Source organism: Pristiophorus japonicus, chromosome 4 (genome assembly GCF_044704955.1).
Source record: "Pristiophorus japonicus isolate sPriJap1 chromosome 4, sPriJap1.hap1, whole genome shotgun sequence".
Lineage (NCBI taxonomy): Eukaryota > Metazoa > Chordata > Chondrichthyes > Pristiophoridae > Pristiophorus > Pristiophorus japonicus.
The window spans coordinates 251,524,279-251,546,317 of NC_091980.1; the positions used below are offsets into that span (position 1 = coordinate 251,524,279).

General features: G+C 45.7%; 1 protein-coding gene across 1 annotated transcript in view; it reads left to right on the plus strand.

Annotated features, from left to right (window-relative positions):
* Nucleotides 1–7,586, plus strand: part of xrcc3 (X-ray repair complementing defective repair in Chinese hamster cells 3) — a 39,450-nt gene extending 31,864 nt beyond the window's left edge. Inside the window, exons 8-9 of the mRNA XM_070879306.1 lie at nt 2,812–2,919; nt 7,533–7,586. Of these exons, the coding sequence (XP_070735407.1) occupies nt 2,812–2,858 (47 nt within the window). The 3' untranslated portion in view covers nt 2,859–2,919; nt 7,533–7,586. The remainder of the gene's footprint in view (nt 1–2,811; nt 2,920–7,532) is intronic.
* The last annotated feature ends 14,453 nt before the right edge of the window (nt 7,587–22,039 follow it).

The following is a 22,039-nucleotide window of genomic DNA, read 5'->3' on the forward strand; positions in this document are numbered from 1 at the left end:
TGACTGCAAAGGATCTACGTTTGTCTTCACTAATCTTTTTCTCTTCACATATCTATAGAAGCTTTTGCAGTCAGTTTTTATGTTCCCGGCAAGTTTCCTCTGATACTCTATATTTTCCTCCTCTTAATTAAAGCCTTTGTCCTCCTTTGCTGAATTCTAAATTTCTCCCAGTCCTCAGGTTTGCTGCTTTTTCTGGCCAATTTATATGCCTCTTCCTTGGATTTAACACTATCCTTAATTTACTTGTCAGCCACGGTTGAGCCACCTTCCCCGTTTTATTTTTACTCCAGACAGGAATGTGCAATTGTTGAAGTTCACCCATGTGATCTTTAAATGTTTGCCATTGCCTATCCACCGTCAACCCTCTAAGTATCATTTGCCAGATTGAAGTAGCCTCACTGAGACACACAGGGCTGAATTTTAATGGGGATGGTGGGTTAGCGGGAGTGGGGGTAAGCAGGGACCCTTGGATCCAGGAGGTAAGTGTACTTACTTCCTGGGTGCACCATTCCTCGCCTTGCTGTATCTGTCTGGTTTTACGAGGCATGTAAAACCCAACCAGCTACAGTTAAACACAAAATGGAGGTTAAAGAGGCTTCCAGCCTCATAATATTTAAATTGATTTCCCACCTCCTGGCAGGGGGTTGTGTAACTACATATCAGTTTTAAGGGTGAGATCGATGTTTGTTCAACAAAAGGTCTGACGATAGGTCATTGACCTGAAACATTTCTCCCCAGATACTGGTTATTGAGTAGTTCCAGTATTTTCTGTTTCTATTATAGGAAGAAACTGGAGTTCAGGAGTCAGGGAGTTAAAGATGGAGATTGACAGAGGGCGAAATCTGTGAGACAAGTAGAACAGGGGGTATGTGTGTGAAAGGGGCCTGGTCATTGAGAGACAGAAACAGGAGGAATGACTGAAACGGTATGACCGGAATTGTAGTTCTTGTCACAGTAGGGTGATAGAGGGAATAATAGGACCGGCCTCGGAATGGGAGTACAGGAGATTCAACTAAAAATGTCACATTGATGCGCAAGGCTTAAATATTTTTTTACATGGTGTGCGTATTGTGCATTTTTCATGCAAGATATTAAAGTTAGAAATTGTGGCTCTGTCATTGTACAAGGAGGATCAGGTGTGGCCAGAGAAGCGGGGAGGTTGGGGGTGTATCAGCGATCGTGGGCCAGGAGGAACATAGCGGGTAAGTGCTCTATGGAGGCAAGTCTTCTGGGAGGGGGCAGGGATGTTAAGCAGGGTCCCTGGATCCAGGAGGTAAGTGTAAATGCACTTATCTCCTGGGTGCACCAGTCCTCGCCTTGCTTATCGGTCGGGTTTTACAAGGTCTGTAAAGCCCAACCATAAGAACATAAGAATTAGAGCAGGAGTAGGCCATTTGGCCCTCGAACCTGCTCCGCCATTCAATAAGATCATGGCTAATCTGATCATGGACTCAGCTCCACTTCCCTGCCCGCTCCCCATAACCCTTTATTCCCTTATCGCTCAAAAATCTGTTTATTTCCGCCTTGAATATATTCAATGACCCAGCCTCCACAGCTCTCTGGGCAGAGAATTCCAAAGATTTACAACCTTCAGAAAATAAACTTCTCCATCTCAGTTTTAAATGGGCGGCCCATTATTCTAAGACTATGTCCCCTAGTTTTAGTTTTCCCTATGAGTGGAAATATCCTCTCTGCATCCACCTTGTCGAGCCCCCTCATTATCTTAAGTTTCAATAAAATCACCTCTCATTCTTCTGAATTCCAATGTGTATAGACCCAACTTACTCAACCTATCCTCATAAGTCAATCCCCTCATCACCAAAATCAACCTAGTGAACCTTCTCCGAACAGCCTCTAATGCAAGTATAAAACAGCTACAGTTAAACACAAAATGGAGGTTAAAGGGGCTTCCAGTCTCATTTAAATTAATATTCTGCCTCCTGGCTACCCACCCCCCCGTCCAAACTCGGAGTGGGCAGGTTGGAGGAATGTTCAGATCAGGATTCCAATTTTTAATAATTTAACTACCCCCGAGTGTATCGGTGAGGAAGTTCTAGTGCAGCCTGTGGAGGAGCAGAGTAACTCGGACAGCAACGTTCGGATTTCCGCATTTAACTGCGCATGTGGGTACACCAGAAGTTGCTGTCCGATTTACTGCAAAATAATGGTGAGTGCTGTTAGCTTCACCATCATTCTGAATATAAATCTGGGCCAATATACTATTGAACCATATAAGTCTACAGCACAGGAGGCCATTCCACACATTGTGTCTGTCAGAGCAATCCAAAGCTAATCGCACTACTCCATAAGCTTTGTATCTTTCTCTGTTTCAAATATTTTTCTTTACAACAAGTAATGGTCTCTATCTTAACCACTCCCTGCGGCAAGGCATTACAAACTCTAATCACCTAGCGTGAAATTTCTCCTAACCACTCATTTGTAAATCATTGATCCAGTCACTGACTCCACAAACAGCAGAAATAGATTTGTCCTATTCACTCCATCAAAACCCTTCATAATTTAAAAAACCTTAAATCTTTTCTTGTCCATCTCTGTTCCAGTGGAATCTCAAGTTTGCCCTCCTAAGTATAGTTTCCCATCCCTAGCATTATCCTCGTGAATTAAAAAGTTAAAAATAGGTAAGTGATATTTCACAGAGGCAGCGGACCTGCCTGGGAGCAGCAGCGGGAGCTGAGGCGGTGGCTAAAAAGAGAAGGCTCAACAGGCAACATTCGAAAGGGACATGAGTTTAAAAGTGACGCTGGCACAAGTGAAGTAGCTAATTGGTGAATGTGTTTTTTTTACTCTAAGTTAAGGCAGCAGCGGCGGCTAGATACTCCAGGGAGCAGCGCGAGTAGGTTGGTGACTGCGACGAAGTGGAACTGGGCGACGACAGGAAAGCAGTGAAGTGATTGGTTGGTGAGTTCTCTCTCCTTTCTTGCTTAATTATTCAATCAACTTTTCTAAATAGCAGTAGTGTGCATTTTACTAAGGGTTAGAATTCTGTGGCATTGGTGGGATTAAAAATAAAATGTAATTAATTAATTAAATACATTAAGATGGCAGGACGGGTGATGTGTCCGTGCTGCAACATGTGCAAGCTGGTGGACCCCATTGACGTCCACGGTGGCCACGTCTGTGGTAAGTGTCTGCAGCTCGAGGAACTTCGGCTCCGCATTGATGAGCTAGAGTCCAAGCTGCAGACACTGCAGGGAGGGGGAGAGTTACCTGGACACTGTGTTCCAGAGGGTAGTCACAGCCCTTAGGTTAGCTAACTCAGATTTGGCCAGCGGTCAAGGATAGGAGGGTGTGATTACGAGTGAGGAAGGTATGGGGATTCAGGAGGTACTGATGGAGGAGCCTCGGCCCTTGCTCTTGTCCAACAGGTTCGAGGCTCTTACTCCCTGTGTGGATGAGAGCAGGGACTGCAGGGCGGCTGAGCAAATTGACCACAGCACTGTGGTACAGGAGGCCATTCAAGCGGGGGTTAAAAAGAAACATTGTAGTAGTAGGGGACAGTATCATTAGGGAGATAGATACAGTTCTCTGCAGCCGTGAGTCCCGAAGGCTGTGTTGTCTGCCCGGTGCCAGGATTAAGGTCGTCTCCTCAGTGGAGTGGGAGGGGGTAGATTCATAGAAACATAGAAAATAGGTGCAGGAGTAGGCCATTCGGCCCTTCTAGCCTGCACTGCCATTCAATGAGTTCATGGCTGAACATGCAACTTCAGTACCCCATTCCTGCTTTCTCACCATATCCCTTGATTCCCCTAGTAGTAAGGACTTCATCTAACTCCTTTTTGAATATATTTAGTGAATTGGCCTCAACAACTTTCTGTGGTAGAGAATTCCACAGGTTCACCACTCTCTGGGTGAAGAAATTCCTCCTCATCTCGGTCCTAAATGGCTTCCCCCTTATCCTTAGACTGTGACCCCTGGTTCTGGACTTCCCCAACATTGGGAACATTCTTCCTGCATCTAACCTGTCTAACCCCGTCAGAATTTTAAACGTTTCTATGAGGTCCCCTCTCATTCTTCTGAACTCCAGTGAATACAAGCCCAGTTGATCCAGTCTTTCTTGATAGGTCAGTCCCGCCATCCCGGGAATCAGTCTGGTGAACCTTTGCTGCACTCCCTCAATAGCAAGAATGTCCTTCCTCAGGTTAGGAGACCAAAACTGTACACAATACTCCAGGTGTGGCCTCACCAAGGCCCTGTACAATTGTAGCAACACCTCCCTGCCCCTGTACTCAAATCCCCTCGCTATGAAGGCCAACATGCCATTTGCTTTCTTAACCGCCTGCTGTACTTGCATGCCAACCTTCAATGACTGATGTACCATGACACCCAGGTCTCTTTGCACCTCCCCTTTTCCTAATCTGTCACCATTCAGATAATAGTCTGTCTCTCTGTTTTTACCACCAAAGTGGATAACCTCACATTTATCCACATTATACTTCATCTGCCATGCATTTGCCCACTCACCTAACCTATCCAAGTCGCTCTGCAGCCTCATAGAATCCTTCTTGCAGCTCACACTGCCACCCAACTTAGTGTCATCCGCAAATTTGGAGATACTACATTTAATCCCCTCGTCTAAATCATTAATGTACAGTGTAAACAGCTGGGGCCCCAGCACAGAACCTTGCGGTACCCCACTAGTCACTGCCTGCCATTCTGAAAAGTCCCCATTTACTCCTACTCTTTGCTTCCTGTCTGACAACCAGTTCTCAATCCATGTCAGCACACTACCCCCAATCCCATGTGCTTTAACTTTGCACATTAATCTCTTGTGTGGGACCTTGTCGAAAGCCTTCTGAAAGTCCAAATATACCACATCAACTGGTTCTCCCTTGTCCACTCTACTGGAAACATCCTCAAAAAATTCCAGAAGATTTGTCAAGCATGATTTCCCTTTCACAAATCCATGCTGACTTGGACCTATCATATTATCTCTTTCCAAATGCACTGCTATGACGTCCTTAATAATTGATTCCATCATTTTACCCACTACCGATGTCAGGCTGACCGGTCTATAATTCCCTGTTTTCTCTCTCCCTCCTTTTTTAAAAAGTGGGGTTACATTGGCTACCCTCCACTCCATAGGAACTGATCCAGAGTCAATGGAATGTTGGAAAATAACTGTCAATGCATCCACTATTTCCAAGGCCACCTCCTTAAGTACTCTGGGATGCAGTCCATCAGGCCCTGGGGATTTATCGGCCTTCAATCCCATCAATTTCCCCAACACAATTTCCCAACTAATAAGGATTTCCCTCAGTTCCTCCTCCTTACTAGACCCTCCGACCCCTTTTATATCCGGAAGGTTGTTTGTGTCCTCCTCAGTGAATACCGAACCAAAGTACTTGTTCAATTGGTCCGCCATTTCTTTGTTCCCCGTTATGACTTCCCCTGATTCTGACTGCAGGGGACCTACGTTTGTCTTTACTAACCTTTTTCTCTTTACATATCTATAGAAACTTTTGCAATCCGTCTTAATGTTCCCTGCAAGCTTCTTCTCGTACTCCATTTTCCCTGCCCTAATCAAACCCTTTGTCCTCCTCTGCTGAGTTCTAAATTTCTCCCAGTCCCTGGGTTCGCTGCTATTTCTGGCCAATTTGTATGCCACTTCCTTGGCTTTAATGCTATCCCTGATTTCCCTTGATAGCCATGGTTGAGCCACCTTCCCTTTTTTATTTTTACGACAGACAGGAATGTACAATTGTTGTAGTTCATCCATGCGGTCTCTAAATGTCTGCCATTGCCCATCCACAGTCAACCCCTTCAGTATCATTCGCCAATCTATCCTAGCCAATTCACGCCTCATACCTTCAAAGTTACCCTCCTTTAAGTTCTGAACCATGGTCTCTGAATTAACTGTTTCATTCTCCATCCTAATGCAGAATTCCACCATATTATGGTCACTCTTCCCCAAGGGGCCTCGCACAACGAGATTGCTAATTAATCCTCTCTCATTACACAACACCCAGTCTAAGATGGCCTCCCCCCTAGTTGGTTCCTCGACATATTGGTCTAAAAAACCATCCCTTATGCACTCCAGGAAATCCTCCTCTACCGTATTGCTTCCAGTTTGGTTAACCCAATCTATGTGCATATTAAAGTCACCCATTATAACTGCTGCACCTTTATTGCACGCACCCCTAATTTCATGTTTGATGCCCTCCCCAACATCACTACTACTGTTTGGAGGTCTGTACACAACTCCCACTAACGTTTTTTGCCCTTTGGTATTCTGCAGCTCTACCCATATAGATTCCACATCATCCAAGCTAATGTCCTTCCGAACTATTGCCTTAATTTGCTCCTTAACCAGCAATGCTACCCCACCTCCTTTTCCTTTTATTCTATCTTTCCTGAATGTTGAATACCCCTGGATGTTGAGTTCCCAGCCCTGATCATCCTGGAGCCACGTCTCCGTAATCCCAATCACATCATATTTGTTAACATCTATTTGCACAGTTAATTCATCCACCTTATTGCGGATACTCCTTGCATTAAGACACAAAGCCTTCAGTTGTCGTGGTGCACATGGATACCAGTAACATAGGTAGGACAGACAAGAACGTTCTGCTAAGGAATTATGAGCAGCTAGGGGCCCAAATTTAAAAAACAGAACCACAAAGGTAATAATCTCTGGATTACTACCTGAGCCATGAGTAAATTTACATAGGTTAAATAAGATCAGAAAGCTAAACTCGTGGCTCAAAGCTGTGGGAGAAATGGGTTTTAGTTCCTGGGCACTAGCACCAGTACTGGGCTAAGAGGGAGCTGTTCTGTCGGGACAGACTCCACTTGGAACGTGCTGGGGCTAGGCTCCTGGCGAACCGAATAACTAGGCCTGCAGAGAGAGCTTTAAACTAATTAGTGGGAGGGATTAGTTCAGATGAGCAGAAACCTAAAAGCTCAAAGAACAAGGTGAAGGCAATAAAGCAGGGTAGCATTGGGGGAAAACGAAAACCAGAGCGTGACAAGAAGGGACAGGATCTATAAACATGAGTATCAGAAACTGCGGCCATAGCAGGAGAAAATGGTAAGAAAACACATTTAAAAGCTCTTTATCTGAATGCACTCAGCATTCGTAACCAGTTATGTATGCTGGCGGCACGAATAGTTACAAATGGGTATGATCTGGTAGCCATAACTGAGACGTGGTTGCAAGGTTACCAGGCCTGGGAACTAAACATTCAGGGGTACTTGACAATTTGGAAGGACTGACAGAAGGGAAAAGGAGGTGAGCTAGCTCTGTTGATAAAGGGTAGAATCATTGCAATAGTGAGAAATGATATTGGCTCAAATGATCAGGATGTTGAAACAGTATGGGTGGAGATAAGAAATAATAAGGGGCAAAAGTCACAGTTGGGTGTAGTCCAGAGGCCCCCTAACAGTAGCAACTCTGTTGGTCAGAGTATAAACTTGTAAAAAGGGAACTGTTAAGTCCTTACACTCTACTGTAAATCAACACGAGGCACATACTGGAGACAAGGTCACTCTGTGACCTGTACCTTTACTCACAGGACCAAGGAGTGATGACCCTGCGTGGGACCTCCCTTTAAATACCTGGATGACCAGGTGAGGAATGTCTCCCACAAGATCACCCCCTGTGGTCAAGGTGTGCATTTCTTAGGTGTATACAGTGTACAGTGTTGTTACATAAAGGTTACAGCTACATGAAGATTACACACATGACATCACCTCCCCCCCCCAAACGCCTTTGGGTCAAACATTGAGTCTTTCAGGCAGTCGACGCTCTCTCGTGGAGCACGCAGTTGGGGCTCTGGTTGTTGAGCCTTGGCATGCGTCTTTGTCACCTGTGGTGATTCCGGCTCGTCCGGGCTGGCGGCAGGTACTGTGCATGCTGCTGATAGTTCTTGTTGCTCGATCACTAGCAATGTCTGACAGGACTGGATGAATATGGGACAGCCGAGTTTTAAGTGTACGTTTCATGAGTAGTTCCGCTGGCTGGACTCCTGTGAGCGAATGCGGTCGGGACCTATAGGCCAGCGGGAGGCGCGATAGGCGGCATTGAAGGGAGGGTCCTTGAATCCGGAGCATGCCTTGTTTTATGATTTGGACCGCACGTTCCGCCTGGCCATTGGAAGCCGGCTTGAATGGTGCTGTCCTGACATGTTTGATGCCATTACCGGACATGAACTCCCGGAATTCATAGCTAGTGAAGCATGGGCCGTTGTCGCTAACCAGGATGTCCGGCAAGCTGTGGGTCGCAAAGACCGCACGCAGACTCTCCACTGTGGTGAATGTCGTGCACGAATTCAATATGATGCACTCGATCCATTTCGAGTACGCATCAACAACAATGAGGAACATTTTCGCCATGAACGGGCCTGCGTAGTCTACGTGAATACGTGACCATGGTTTGGTGGGCCAGGGCTATGGGCTGAGTGGGGCCTCCCTGGGGGCATTGCCCAGCTGGGCGCACGTCGTGCATCTGCGAACACAGTGTTCCAGGTTTGCATCAATTCCCGGCCACCATACATGTGACTGGGCAATGGCCTTCATTAGCACAATGCCTGGGTGCTCGCTGTGGAGTTCCCTGATGAATGCTTCCCTTCCCTTCTGGGGCATGACTACCCGGCTGTCCCATAGTAGGCAGTCGGCTTGGATGGAGAGTTCATCCATCCGTCTGTGAAACGGTCTGACCTCTTCAGGGCATGCTCCGTGTGCGGGCACCCAATCCCCAGTCAGGACACATTTTTTAATCACGGCTAGGATGGGATCTCTGTTGGACCAGATTTTGATCTGGTAGGCTGTGATGGGGGAGCCTGCGCTGTCTAAAGCATCGACAACCATGTCCATCTCAGCGCTTTGCTCCGCTGCCCCCTCAGTGGTGGCCAGTGGAAGCCTGCTGAGCGCGTCAGCGCAATTTTCGGTGCCTGGCCGGTGCCGTATAGTGTAGTCATACGCAGCCAGCATGAGAGCACATCGGTGTATGCGAGCTGACGCATTGGCATTGACAGCTTTGCTGTCGGACAACAGGATGTTAATGGCTTGTGGTCCGTTTCTAACTCGAACCTTCTGCCAAAAAGGTACTGGTGCATCTTTTTCACCCCGTAGACACATGCGAGTGCCTCCTTTTCAACCATTCCATACCCCCTTTCTGCTTGGGAGAGCGACCTGGAAGCATAAGCCACAGGTTGGAGTTGGCCCTCATCATTACTCTGCTGCAACACACACCCAACCCCATAGGATGATGCATCACATGTCAAAACCAATTTCTGACAGGGTCAACAGCTTATTAGAACAAAGCAGGTTCCGTGCCCGATTGAAAACCCGTTCCTGACAGTCCCCCCCAAAACCAATCGCAACCCTTACACAGGAGCACGTGTAGCGGCTCCAACAATGTGCTTAAGTTCGGCAGAAAGTTCCCGAAATAGTTCAGTAGTCCCAGAAATGAACGCAACTCCGATGTGTTGCCGGGCCTGGGCGCGCGACTGATCGCCTCCGTTTTGGATTCGGTAGGCCGGATCCCATCTACGGCAATCCTCCTGCCCAAAAACTCGACCTCTGGGGCCAAAAACACACACTTGGATTTCTTTAGTCGCAGGTCTACCAGGTCCAGTCGGCGTAGCACCTCCTCCAGGTTGTGGAGGTGTTCCTCGGTGTCTCGACCCGTGATAAGGATGTCGTCCTGAAATACGATTGTTCCGGGGATGGATTTGAGCAGGCTTTCCATGTTCCTCTGAAAGATAGCGGCTGCTGAACGAATGCCAAACGGGCACCTGTTGTAAACAAACAGCCCCTTGTGCGTGGTGATGGTGGTCAGTAGCTTGGATTCTTCGGCCAGTTCTTGGGTCATGTCGGCCGAAGCGAGGTCCAACTTGGTGAACAGCTTGCCGCCTGCCAGCATGGCAAAAAGATCCTCCGCTCTTGGAAGCGGGTATTGGTCTTGTAGTGACACTCGGTTGATGGCGGCCTTGTAGTTGCCACAGATCCTGACAGAGCCATCCGTTTTTAGGACAGGGACGATGGGGCTTGCCCAGTCGCTGAATTCAACGGGCGAAATTATGCCCTCTCTTAGCAACCTGTCCAACTCTCTCTCAATTTTCTCCCGCATCACATACGGCATAGCTCTGGCTTTATGGTGCACTGGTGTGGCGTCCGGGGTGATGCGTATCACTACTTTGAAAGTACCGACACCAGGTTGAAATAGTGACTCAAAGTCCACAGATGAAATGGCGTGCACATCCCCCCCATTTCCAGTTCATCTCGGCTAGCCAGCTCCTCTCCAAAAGCGCGGGACCATTTCCCGGGACAATCCAGGATGGCAGCCGGTTCTCTGATCCATTATGTGTGACCACCAACATTGCACTGCCTAGCACTGGGATGATATCTTTGATGTATGTCCATAATTACATGTCAATGCGTTCTAGTTTGGGTCTGCGAGCTCTGAGTGGCCATAGTTTCTCGAATTGTTGGACACTCATAAGTGACTGGCTGGTTCCTGTATCCAGCTCCATGCATACCGGATGCCGTTTAGCAGTACTCTCATCATCATAGGTGGCGTCTTTGTGTATGAGCTGTGGATGTTCACCACCTGAACACGCTGAACTTCAGCGTCCATTGCTGTGTCCCAAGCATACCCCTGCCTTGCAGACCCCTCTTGTGGTTCATCCGCTTCGTAAACCAGCCTCGCTGCGGGCTTCCTGCACATTCTGGCTAAATGTCCACTGAAGTTATAATTTCTGCAGATAAATTGTTAAAACCTGCAGGTTTTCGCAGCATGTCTGCCCCCGCACCTCCAGAATGAGCTGAGATTGTTGTGAACAAAAGAGCTGTTACCAGGCATTCCTCTCTGATTGTCTCTTTGATTACTCTTGAGCACTCTGTTAGTGGGTGTCAATGGCCCTTTCCCTTGTGATGGTGTAAATGTCCGTTAAACCTGCCATTGTCTCTGTTGAGGACCCACCCTAGAGTCTGTTACTGCCTGGTTGGTGTCGAATTGCCCTTGCCTGCCTGCGGGGTTCTGAGTCGCGTTTACCATGTTAACTCCCTGCTCCATCGCCACGTTGGGAACAGAGTTGCGCGCGTATATGATCTTGGTTTCCTCCTCCCCCGCCATGAGGGTTTGAGCCATCAACGCCGCTGCTTCCAAGATCAAGTCCTTGGTCTCAATTAGCTTCCTAAAAATCCCGTCATGACCAATGCCCTCAATGAAGTCCCGTAACATCTCCCCCCTGCAGGCGTCAGTGAACTTAGAACATAAGAATATAAGAATTAGGAACAGGAGTAGGCCATCTAGCCCCTCGAGCCTGCTCCGCCATTCAACAAGATCATGGCTGATCTGGCCGTGGACTCAGCTCCACTTACCCGCCCGCTCCCCGTAACCTTTAATTCCCTTATTGGTTAAAGATCTATCGATTTGATTTGAATACATTCAATGAGCTAGCCTCAACTGCTTCCTTGGGCAGAGAATTCCACAGATTCACAACCCTCTGGGAGAAGAAATTCCTTCTCAACTCGGTTTTAAATTGGCTCCCCCATATTTTGAAGCTGTGCCCCCTAGTTCTAGTCTCCCTGACCAGTGGAAACAACCTCGCTGCCTCTATCTTGTCTATCCCTTTCATGATTTTAAATGTTTCTATAAGATCACCCTCATCCTCCTGAACTCCAATGAGTAAAGACCCAGTCTACTCAATCTATCATAAGGTAACCCCTTCATCTCCGGAAACAGCCTAGTGAATCGTCTCTGTACCCCTTCCAAAGCTAGTATATCCTTCCTTAAGTAAGGTGACCAAAACTGCACCCAGTACTCCAGGTGCGGCCTCACCAATACCCTGTACAGTTGCAGCAGGACCTCTCTGCTGTTGTACTCCATCCCTCTCGCAATGAAGGCCAACATTCCATTCGCCTTCCTGATTACCTGCTGCACCTGCAAACTAACTTTTTGGGATTCATGCACAAGGACCCCCAGGTCCCTCTGCACCGCAGCATGTTGTAATTTCTCCCCATTCAAATAATATTCCCTTTTACTGTTTTTTTTTTCCAAGGTGGATGACCTCACACTTTCCGACATTGTATTCCATCTGCCAAACCTTAGCCCATTCGCTTAACCTATCCAAATCTCTTTGCAGCCTCTCTGTGTCCTCTACACAACCCGCTTTCCCACTAACCTTTGTGTCATCTGCAAATTTTGTTACACTACACTCTGTCCCCTCTTCCAGGTCATCTATGTATATTGTAAACAGTTGTGGTCCCAGCACCGATCCCTGTGGCACACCACTAACCACCGATTTCCAACCCGAAAAGGACCCATTTATCCCGACTCTCTGCTTTCTGTTAGTTAGCCAATTCTCTATCCATGCTAATATATTTCCTCTGACTCCGCGTACCTTTATCTTCTGTAGTAACCTTTTGTGTGGCACCTTATCGAATGCCTTTTGGAGATCCAAATACACCACATCCATCGGTACACCTCTATCCACCATGCTCGTTATATCCTCAAAGAATTCCAGTAAATTAGTTAAACATGATTTCCCCTTCATGAATCCATGTTGCGTCTGCTTGATTGCACTATTCCTATCTAGATGTCCCGCTATTTCTTCCTTAATGATAATCATTTTCCCCGCTACAGATGTTAAACTAACCGGCCTATAGTTACCTGCCTTTTGCTGCCCCCTTTTTTAAACAGAGGCATTACGTTAGCTGCTTTCCAATCCGCTGGTACCTCCCCAGAGTCCAGAGAATTTTGGTAGATTATAACGAATGCATCTGCTATAACTTTCGCCATCTCTTTTAGTACCCTGGGATGCATTTCATCAGAGGCTGGCCAAGCGCCGAAGGTCCGCAACAAAGTCCATTATGCTCTGCCCTTCCCGACATCGGTGCGTATAGAATCGGTGTCGGGCCATGTGTATACTGCTCGCCGGTTTGAGGTGCTCACCGATCAGTTTGCTGAGCTCCTCAAAGGTCTTGTCCGCCGGCTTCTCGGGTGCGAGCAGGTTTTTCATCAGCGCGTACGTCTTCGGTTCACAGCTGGTCAGTAGATGCGCCCTACACTTGTCAGCCGCTGCATCTCCCAGCCAGTCCTTCATGACAAAGCTCTGCTGGAGCCTCTCAATGAAATCGTCCCAGTCCTCACCAACACAGTACCATTCCTCTGTGCTACCGGTGGCCATTTTCGTGAGTTGTTGATTCCTGTTTCTCGTCGCCAAATGTTAAGTCCTTACACTCTACTGTAAATCAACACGAGGCACATACTGGAGACAAGATCACTCTGACCTGTACCTTTATTCGCAGGACCAAGGAGTGATGACCCTGCGTGGGACCTCCCTTTAAATACCTGGATGACCAGGTGAGGAATGTCTCCCACAAGTTCACCCCTGTGGTCAAGGTGTGCATTTTTTAGGTGTATACAGTGTACAAGGTTGTTACATGAAGGTTACATACATGACAGGAACAGCAATAATCATGGATGATTTTAACCTCCATATTGATTGGGCAAATCAAATTGGTCAGGGTAGCCTTGAAGAGGAGTTCATAGCGTGCATAAGGGACAGGTTCCTTGAGCAGTATGTAACGGAACCAACCAGGGGGCAGGTTATCTTAGATCTGGTCCTGTGTAATGAAACAGGATTAATAAACAATCTCCTAGTAAAGGATCCCCTTGGAATGAGTGATCATGGCATGGTTGAATTTCAAATTCAGATGGAGGGCGAGAAAGTTGATCTCAAACCAGCGTACTAAGCTTAAATAAAGGAGACTGCAGAGTTGGCTAAAGTGGACTTGGAAAATAGATTAAAGTGTAGGACAGTTGATGAACAGTGGCGTACATTTAAGAAGATATTTCATAACTCAGGAAAAATATATTCCAGTGAGGTGGAAAGGGTGCAAGAGAAAAGATAGCTATCCGTGGCTAATTAAAGAAATAAAGGATGGTTATCGAATTAAAAGCAAGGGCATACAAAGTGGCCAAAACTAGTGGGAAGACACAAGATTGGGAAGCTTTTAAAAGCAAGCTTTTAAAACTACTAAAAAAATGATTAAGAAAGGGAAGATAGACTATGAAAGTAAACTAGCATGAAATATAAAAACAGATAGCAAGAGTTTCTACAGGTATATAAAAAGGAAAAAAGTGGCTAAAGTAAATGCTGGTCCCTTAGAGGACGAGACCGGGGAATTAGTGATGGGGAATGTAAGAGAAATTTGGCATTAGGGGTACCAGCGGGACAAGGGTTAAAGTGCTGGTTCCTGCATAAGGAGATAAAGGCTTTTCTTCTCACGCCTTGTGTCTCTTCTCACGCCTTGTATCTCTTCTCACGCCTTGTACATTCCAGCTCCAAGGCTCCAGAAGGTACTGTTATGGGTTGGGATACCAGATAGTATTCCAACATGGAATGTCAATAGGAGAGAACCTAAACAGACCGCTGATAAGGCGGTGAGAAGAGACCAGAGAGACTTCATGGCACCAAAGGAAATGTATAACAAATCCCAACGTAATGATACCATTCTGGGAACGGTCTAAGATGGTCACGAGATCATGGCCTGTCAGTCAGAGCTCATGGCCTGTCAATCCGGAGTAGTACTGATAAGGTAGTCCAATTAGGGAAGTAGCGCTGATAAGGTAGTCCAATTAGAGATCTAGGGAGGGTCTTGTCCAGGAACAGAGGGGTTTTTGAAATGTATAAAAGTTGTATGATTGTGCTGTTCGGGAAGCATCCCCACTCACAGGCGGCTGTGATGCAGGTTGTTCCCGGACGTTCGTAATAAAGATCGTTATACTTTGCCATCCGTCTCTGTCTGCTAACTTCGAGAATTGCTACGTGGGCTGGGGCGAGCGTCGACCCTCTATATCAGTGGGCCCGCTTGTGGGAAAAGAAGCCTTCCCTCTCTCCCCCAGCAGGGAACATGGAGATGGCAGAAACTCTGAACAAATATTTTGTATCAGTCTTTACGGTAGAGGATATTAAAAATATCCTAACAGTGGATAGTCAAGGGACTATAGGGGAGAGGAACTTAATACAATCATTAAGGAGGTGGTACTCACTAAGATAATGGGACTAAAGAAGGACAAATCCCCTGGACCTGATGGCTTGCATCCTCGGGTCTTAAGAGAAGTAGCGGCAGAGATAATGGATGCATTGGTTGTAATTTACCAAAATTCCCTGGATTCTGGGGAAGTCCCAGCAGGTTGGAACACTGCAAATGTAACACCCCTATTTAAAAAAGGAGGCAGACAAAAAGCAGGAAACTATAGATCAGTTAGCCTAACATCTGTGTTTGGGAAAATGTTGGAGTCCATTGTTAAAGAAGCAGTAGCAGGACATTTGGGAAAAACAATTCAGTCAGGCAGAGTCAGCATGGATTTTATAATGGAGAAGTCATGTTTGACAAATTTGCTGGAATTCTTTGAGGATGTAACAAACAGGGTGGATTAAGGGGAACCAGTGGATGTGGTGCATTTGGACTTCCAGAAGGCATTTGACAAGGTGCCACATAAAAGGTTATTGCACAAGATAAAAGTTCACGGGGTTGGGGGTAATATATTAGCATGGATAAAGGATTGGCTAACTAACAGAAAACAGAGAGTCAGGATAAATGGTTCATTCTCAAGTTGGCAATCTGTAACTAGTGGGGTGCCACAGGGATTGGTGCTGGTACCCCAACTATTTACAATCTATATTAATGACCTGGAGGAAGGGACCGAGTGTAACGTAGCCAAGTTTGCTGACGATACAAAGATGGGAGGTAAAGCAATGTGTGAGGAGGACACAAAAAACTGCAAAAGGACATAAACAGGCTAAGTGAATGGGACAAAAATTTGGCAGACGGAGTATAATGTTGGAAAGTGTGAGGTTATGCACTTCGGCAGAAAAAAATCTAAGAGCAAGTTATTATTTAAATGGAGCAAAGTTGCAAAATGCTGCAGTACAGTGGGACCTGGGGGTCCTGATGCATGAAACACAAAGGTTAGTATGCATGTACAGCAAGTAATCAGGAAGGCCAATGGAATGGATGGAGTATAAAAGCAGCGAAGTCGTGCTACAGCTATACAGGGTATTGGTGAGGCCACACCTGGAATACTGCGTGCAGTTTTGGTTTCCATATTTAAGAAAGTATATACTTGCTTTGGAGGCAGTTCAGAGCAGGTTCGCTATGTTGACTTATGAGGAAAGATTGAGTAGGTTTGGCCTCTACTCATTGGAATTCAGAAGAATGAGAGGTGATCTTCTGAATCAAAACATATAAGGTTTTGAGGGGGCACGACAAGTTGGATGCAAAGAGGAAGTTTTCACTGATAGGGGAGACTAGATCTTAGAATAAGGGGCAGCCCACTTAAAACTGAGACGAGGAGGAATTTCTTCTCGAGGATTGTAAATCTGTGGAATTTGCTGCCTCAGAGCTGTGGAAGCTGGGTCAGTGACTAAATTTAAGACAGAGATAGAGTGTTTCTTAACCGATAAGGGGTTATGGGGAGTGAGCAGGGACGTGGACCCGAATCCATGATCGGATCAGCCATCGTATTAAATGGCGGAGCAAGCTTGAGGGGCCGTATGGCCTACTCCTATTTCTTATGTTCTTATGAATCTATTCTATACATGCTCTATGGCTTTAATGTTCTTTCTATAATGAGGCTCCCAGTACTGCATCATCATAGACATTCCCTCGGAATCGAGGAAGACTTGCTTCCACTCTTAACATGAGTTCTTAGGTGGCTGTACAGTCCAATACGAGAACCACAGTCTCTGTCACAGGTGGGACAAATAGTCATTGAGGGAAGGGGTGGGCGGGACTGGTTTGCCGCATGCTCTTTCCGCTGCCTGCACTTGATTTCTGTATGCTCTCGGCGACGAGACTCGACGAGCATAACGCCCTCCCGGATACACTTCCTCCACTTAGGGCAGTCTTTAGCCAGGGACTCCCAGGTGTCAGTGGGATGTCGCACTTTATCAGGGAGGCTTTGAGGGTGTTCTTGTAATGTTTCCTCTGCCCATCTTTGGCTTGTTTGCCGTGAAGGAGTTCCAAGTAGAACGCTTGCTTTGGGCGTCTCGTGTCTGGTATGTGAACGATGTGGCCTGCCCAGCGGAGCTGATCAAATGTAGTCAGTGCTTCAATGCTGGGGATGTTGGCCTGGACGAGGACACTAACGTTGGTATGTCTGTCCTCCCAGGGGATTTGTAGGATCTTGCGGAGACATCGCTGGTGGTATTTCCCCAGCGAAGTGAGGTGTCTGCTGTACGTGGTCCATGTTTGAGCCATACAGGAGGCTGATATTACTGCAGCCCTATAGACCATGAGCTTGGTGTCAGTTTTGAGGACCTGCAAACTTGGAGATATTACACTCAATTCCTTCATCCAAATCATTCATGTATATTGTAAATAGCTGGGGTCCCAGCACTGAGCCCTGCGGCACCCCACTAGTTACTGCCTGCCATTCTGAAAAGGGCCCGTTTATCCCGACACTCTGCTTCTTGTTTGCCAACCAGTTCTCTATCCACGTCAGTACATTACCCCCAATACCATGTGCTTTAATTTTGCATACCAATCTCATGTGGGACCTTGTCAAAAGCCTTTTGAAAGTCCAAATACATCACATCCACTGGTTCTCCCTTGTCCACTCTACTAGTTACATCCTCAAAAAGTTCCAGAAGATTTGTCAAGTATGATTTCCCTTTCATAAATCCATGCAGACTTGGACCGATCCGGTCACTGCTTTCCAAATGTGCTGCTATTTCATCTTTAATAATTGATTCCAGCATTTTCCCCACTACTGATGTCAGGCTAACCGATCAATAATTACCTGTTTTCTCTCTCCCTCCTTTCTTAAAAAGTGGTGCTACATTAGCTACCCTCCAGTCCATAGGAACTGATCCAAAGTTTATAGACTGTTGGAAAATGATCACTAATGCATCCACTATTTCTAGGGCCACTTCCTTAAGTACTCTGGGATGCAGACTATCAGGCCCCGGGGATTTATCGGCCTTCAATCCCATCAATTTCCCTAACACAATTTCCTGCCTAATAAGGATTTCCTTCAGTTCTCACTAGACCCCCAGTATTTCCAGAAGGTTATTTGTGTCTTCCTTCATGAAGACAGAACCAAAGTATTTGTTCAACTGGTCTGCCATTTCTTTGTTCCCCATTATAAATTCACCTGAATCTGTCTGCAAGGGACCTATGTTTGTCTTCACTAATCTTTTTCTCTTCACATACCTCCCGAAGCTTTTGCAGTCAGATTTTATGTTCCCAGCAAGCTTCCTCCCATACTCTCTTTTTTCCCCCTCCTAATTAAACACTTTGTCCTCGTCTGCTGAATTATAAAATTCTCCCAGTCCTCAGATTTGCTGCTTTTTCTGGCCAATTTATATGCCTCTTCTTCAGATTTAACATTATCCTTAATTCCCCTTGTTAGCCACAGTGGAGTCGTCTTCCCAGTTTTATTTTTACTCCAAACAGGGATGTACAATTGCTGAAGTTCATCCGTGTGATCTTTAAATGTTTGCCATTGCCAATCCACCATCAACCCTTTAAATATCATTCGCCAGTCTATTCTAGCTAATTCACATCTCATACCATCGAAGTTACCTTTCCTTAAGTTCAGGACCCTAGTCTCTGAATTAACTGTCTTAAGAATTCTACCATATTAAGGTCACTCTTCCCCAAGGGGCCTCGCACAACAAGATTGCTAATTAGTCCTTTCTCATTACACGTCACCCAGTCTAGGATGGCCAGCCCTCTAGTTGGTTCCTCGACATATTGGTCTAGAAAACCATCCCTAATATGCTCCAGGAAATCCTCCTCCACCGCATTGCTCCCAGTTTGATTAGCCCGATCTATATGTAGATTAAAGTTGGCCATGATAACTGCTGCACCTTTATTGCACACATCCCTTATTTCTTGTTTGATGCTGTCCCCAACCTCACTACTACTGTTTGGTGATTTGTACGCAACTCCCACTAGCGTTTCCTGCCCTTTGGTATGCCGTAGCTCCACCCATACCGATTCCACATCATCCAAGCTAATGTCCTTCCTTACAATTGTTTTAATTTCCTCTTTAACCAGCAACACCACTCTACCTCCTTTTCCTTTCTATCCTTCCTCAATGTTGAATACCCCTGGATGTTGAGTTCCAGCCTTGGTCACCCCGGAGTAATGTCTCCGTGATGCCAATTATATCATATTTGTTACTTGCTGCCTGCAGTTAATTCGTTCACCTTATTACGAATACTCCTCGCATTGAGGCACACAGCCTTCAGGCTTGTCTTTTTAACACACTTTGCCCCTTTAGAATTTTGCTGTAATGTGGCCCTTTTTGCTTTGGGTTTTTCTGCCCTCCACTTTTACTTTTCTTCTTTCTATCTTTTGTTTCTGCCCCCATTCTACTTCCCTCTGTCTCCCTGCATAGGTTCCCATCCCCCTGCCATATTAGTTTAACCCCTCCCCAACAGCACGAGCAAACACTCCTCCTAGGACATTGGTTCCGGTCCTGCCCAGGTGCAGACCGTCTGGTTTGTACTGGTCCCACCTCCCCCAGAACCGGTTCCAATGTCCCAGGAATTTGAATCCCTCCCTTCTGCACCACTCCTCAAGCCACGTATTCATCTGAGCTATCCTGTGATTCCTATTCTGACTAGCACGTGGCACTGGTAGCAATCCTGAGATTACTACCTTTGAGGTCCTACTTTTTAATTTAGCTCCTAGCTCCCTAAATTCATCTTGTAGGACCTCATCCCATTTTTTTTACCTATATGCACCATGACAACTGGCTGTTCACCCTCCCCCTTCAAAATATCCTGCAGCCGCTCTGAGACATCCTTGACCCTTGCACCAGGGAGGCAACATACCATCCCGGAGTCTCAATTGCGGCCACAGAAATGTCTATCTATTCCCCTTACAATAGAATCCCCTACCACTATAGCTCCCACTTTTTCCTGCCCTCCTGTGCAGCAGCCACCCATGGTGCCATGAACTTGGCTGTTGCTGCTCTCCCCTGATGAGTCATCCCCCTCAACAGTACTCAAAGCGGTGTATCTGTTTTGCAGGGGGATGTCCGCAGGGGACCCCTGCACTACATTCGTTCCACTGCTCTTCCTGTTGGTCACTCATCCTCTATCTGGCTTTGTAACCTTTATCTGTGGTGTGGCTACCTCACTAAACGTGCTATTCACGACATCCTCAGCATCGCGGATGCTCCAGAATAAATCCACCCGCAGCTCCAGTGCCACAATGCAGTCTGTCAGGAGCTGCAGCCAGATACACTTCCTGCACATGTAGTCGTCGGGGACACTGGGAGCGTCCCTGACTTCCCACATAACACAGGAGGAGCATGACATGTGTCCAAGCTCTCCTGCCATGAATTAACCCCTAGATTAACTTAATTTGGCAACAATGATAACGGTTACCTACTGATAAAGGAAAAGAAAAACTACACCAATCACCAGCCAATTACCCCCTTGACTGTGTTGTCACCCTTCGATTTCTTTCTACTTTTTTTGCTTTCTCTCCCTGCTGCAGCTGCACCGGCTGGCCTCCTCCACGCTGCCGCTCCCCGATTGATGGGTCTTTTGTAGGCCTCCTGGATCTCCCGCTCCATCTCCTTGACGCTCCTTTACTGTCCTGAGTGTTTTTGAGTCAGTGATTTAAATAAATATAAACAGAAGTTATACCCCAAAACTGTTGTTCATGGTTCAATTGATACCTTGGCCCTGGCCTTGTAAAACCTGGGAAATCTCTGGCATTAAATACTTACATTTTGATTAGCTATCACCTGTATTGAAAATTCTCCATATAAACTCCATTCATAAGGTGCTATTGTGCTCCTGTTAAGCTGGTGTCTTATTCCTATGTATGGGACACTGATGTCCAAACTAATACACCCTTCCAGATGGTTTGTGTACATACTTCACTACTGCTATTATTTATCCACAGAAGTGCTAACAGCTCCCACCTCTGAATAGAAAGATACACAATATACATGATTGCTTAAAAAGGACTTCTGTTGTTGCAAGTGGTTATAAAATAAAGTAACATTTTGTGAATTGATAAGTCTTCAGTATAAAAATCATACTGATCACTTGTGGCAAACAGAAGATACTTAAGGGAGGAAATAGTTTTTAATAGGTTGTGTAGGCCAAATTAAAAATTAATACATTACCAATCTTCCAACACAGGGCCTTCCTTAATGTAGATAATGTACTTCATTTTTTTTAAACTGAGGAATGGATGGAAGGAATAGTGCAAAAAGAGATGATAGGAATGAGGGAATATGGTTTAAATGCATGGTATACTAAAGTCCGAGGGCCAAATGTGATACAAGTAGAGCACAGGTGGAATGTTATAGATACACCCATTAGGATGACTACTGTACAATATATAGCCACAAAAATCAAACAAAATGACCTACCATCTTGAGTTTGATTTCAGTAACAATTTGTACATACATTTTATATAAAAGGACCACTTTTTTTTTAAATTGCTTTTATTTCTTACTACTCATTTCACAAAAAAATGTAAGTTTCATACATTTTGAACATAAATATTGTAACATAGGTCAAATATAACCAACATACCAATGTACAGGTCTTCCGTTCCAAGAAAAATCATGACAATAATACAGTATATTATCTGAACTACATCACCTGCTTACTGGTAGCACTTTAAATAGCTACAATTTTCCAGGTGAGTCGTATCAAAACATTACATGCAATGTCATGGCTACACAGGCTAGTTCTAGTGAAAGTGCAATACACAACTAAACATCTGTTAACTGGATGCAAACTCATCAGCTAAGCTTATTAAACAATCTCTCTTCTGACACTAAAATGCACTATATGCAGAAATCACTGTCCTCAGATTGATCTTGTAAGAAGATCACAGCATTCATGCATGGTTAAATTTAATTTTATTACATTATCTTGCGGTGAAACTGATTTAATTTCTGGATTAGAGGCTGCAACTTGGAATAAAAGCATAAATGTGTAAATCTACAGCATTTTAATTGAATAATTTTTGTGCAGCTACAACTGGTTTTAATTTTAGGAGCCTTAACCAACATTTTTTTTTAAAA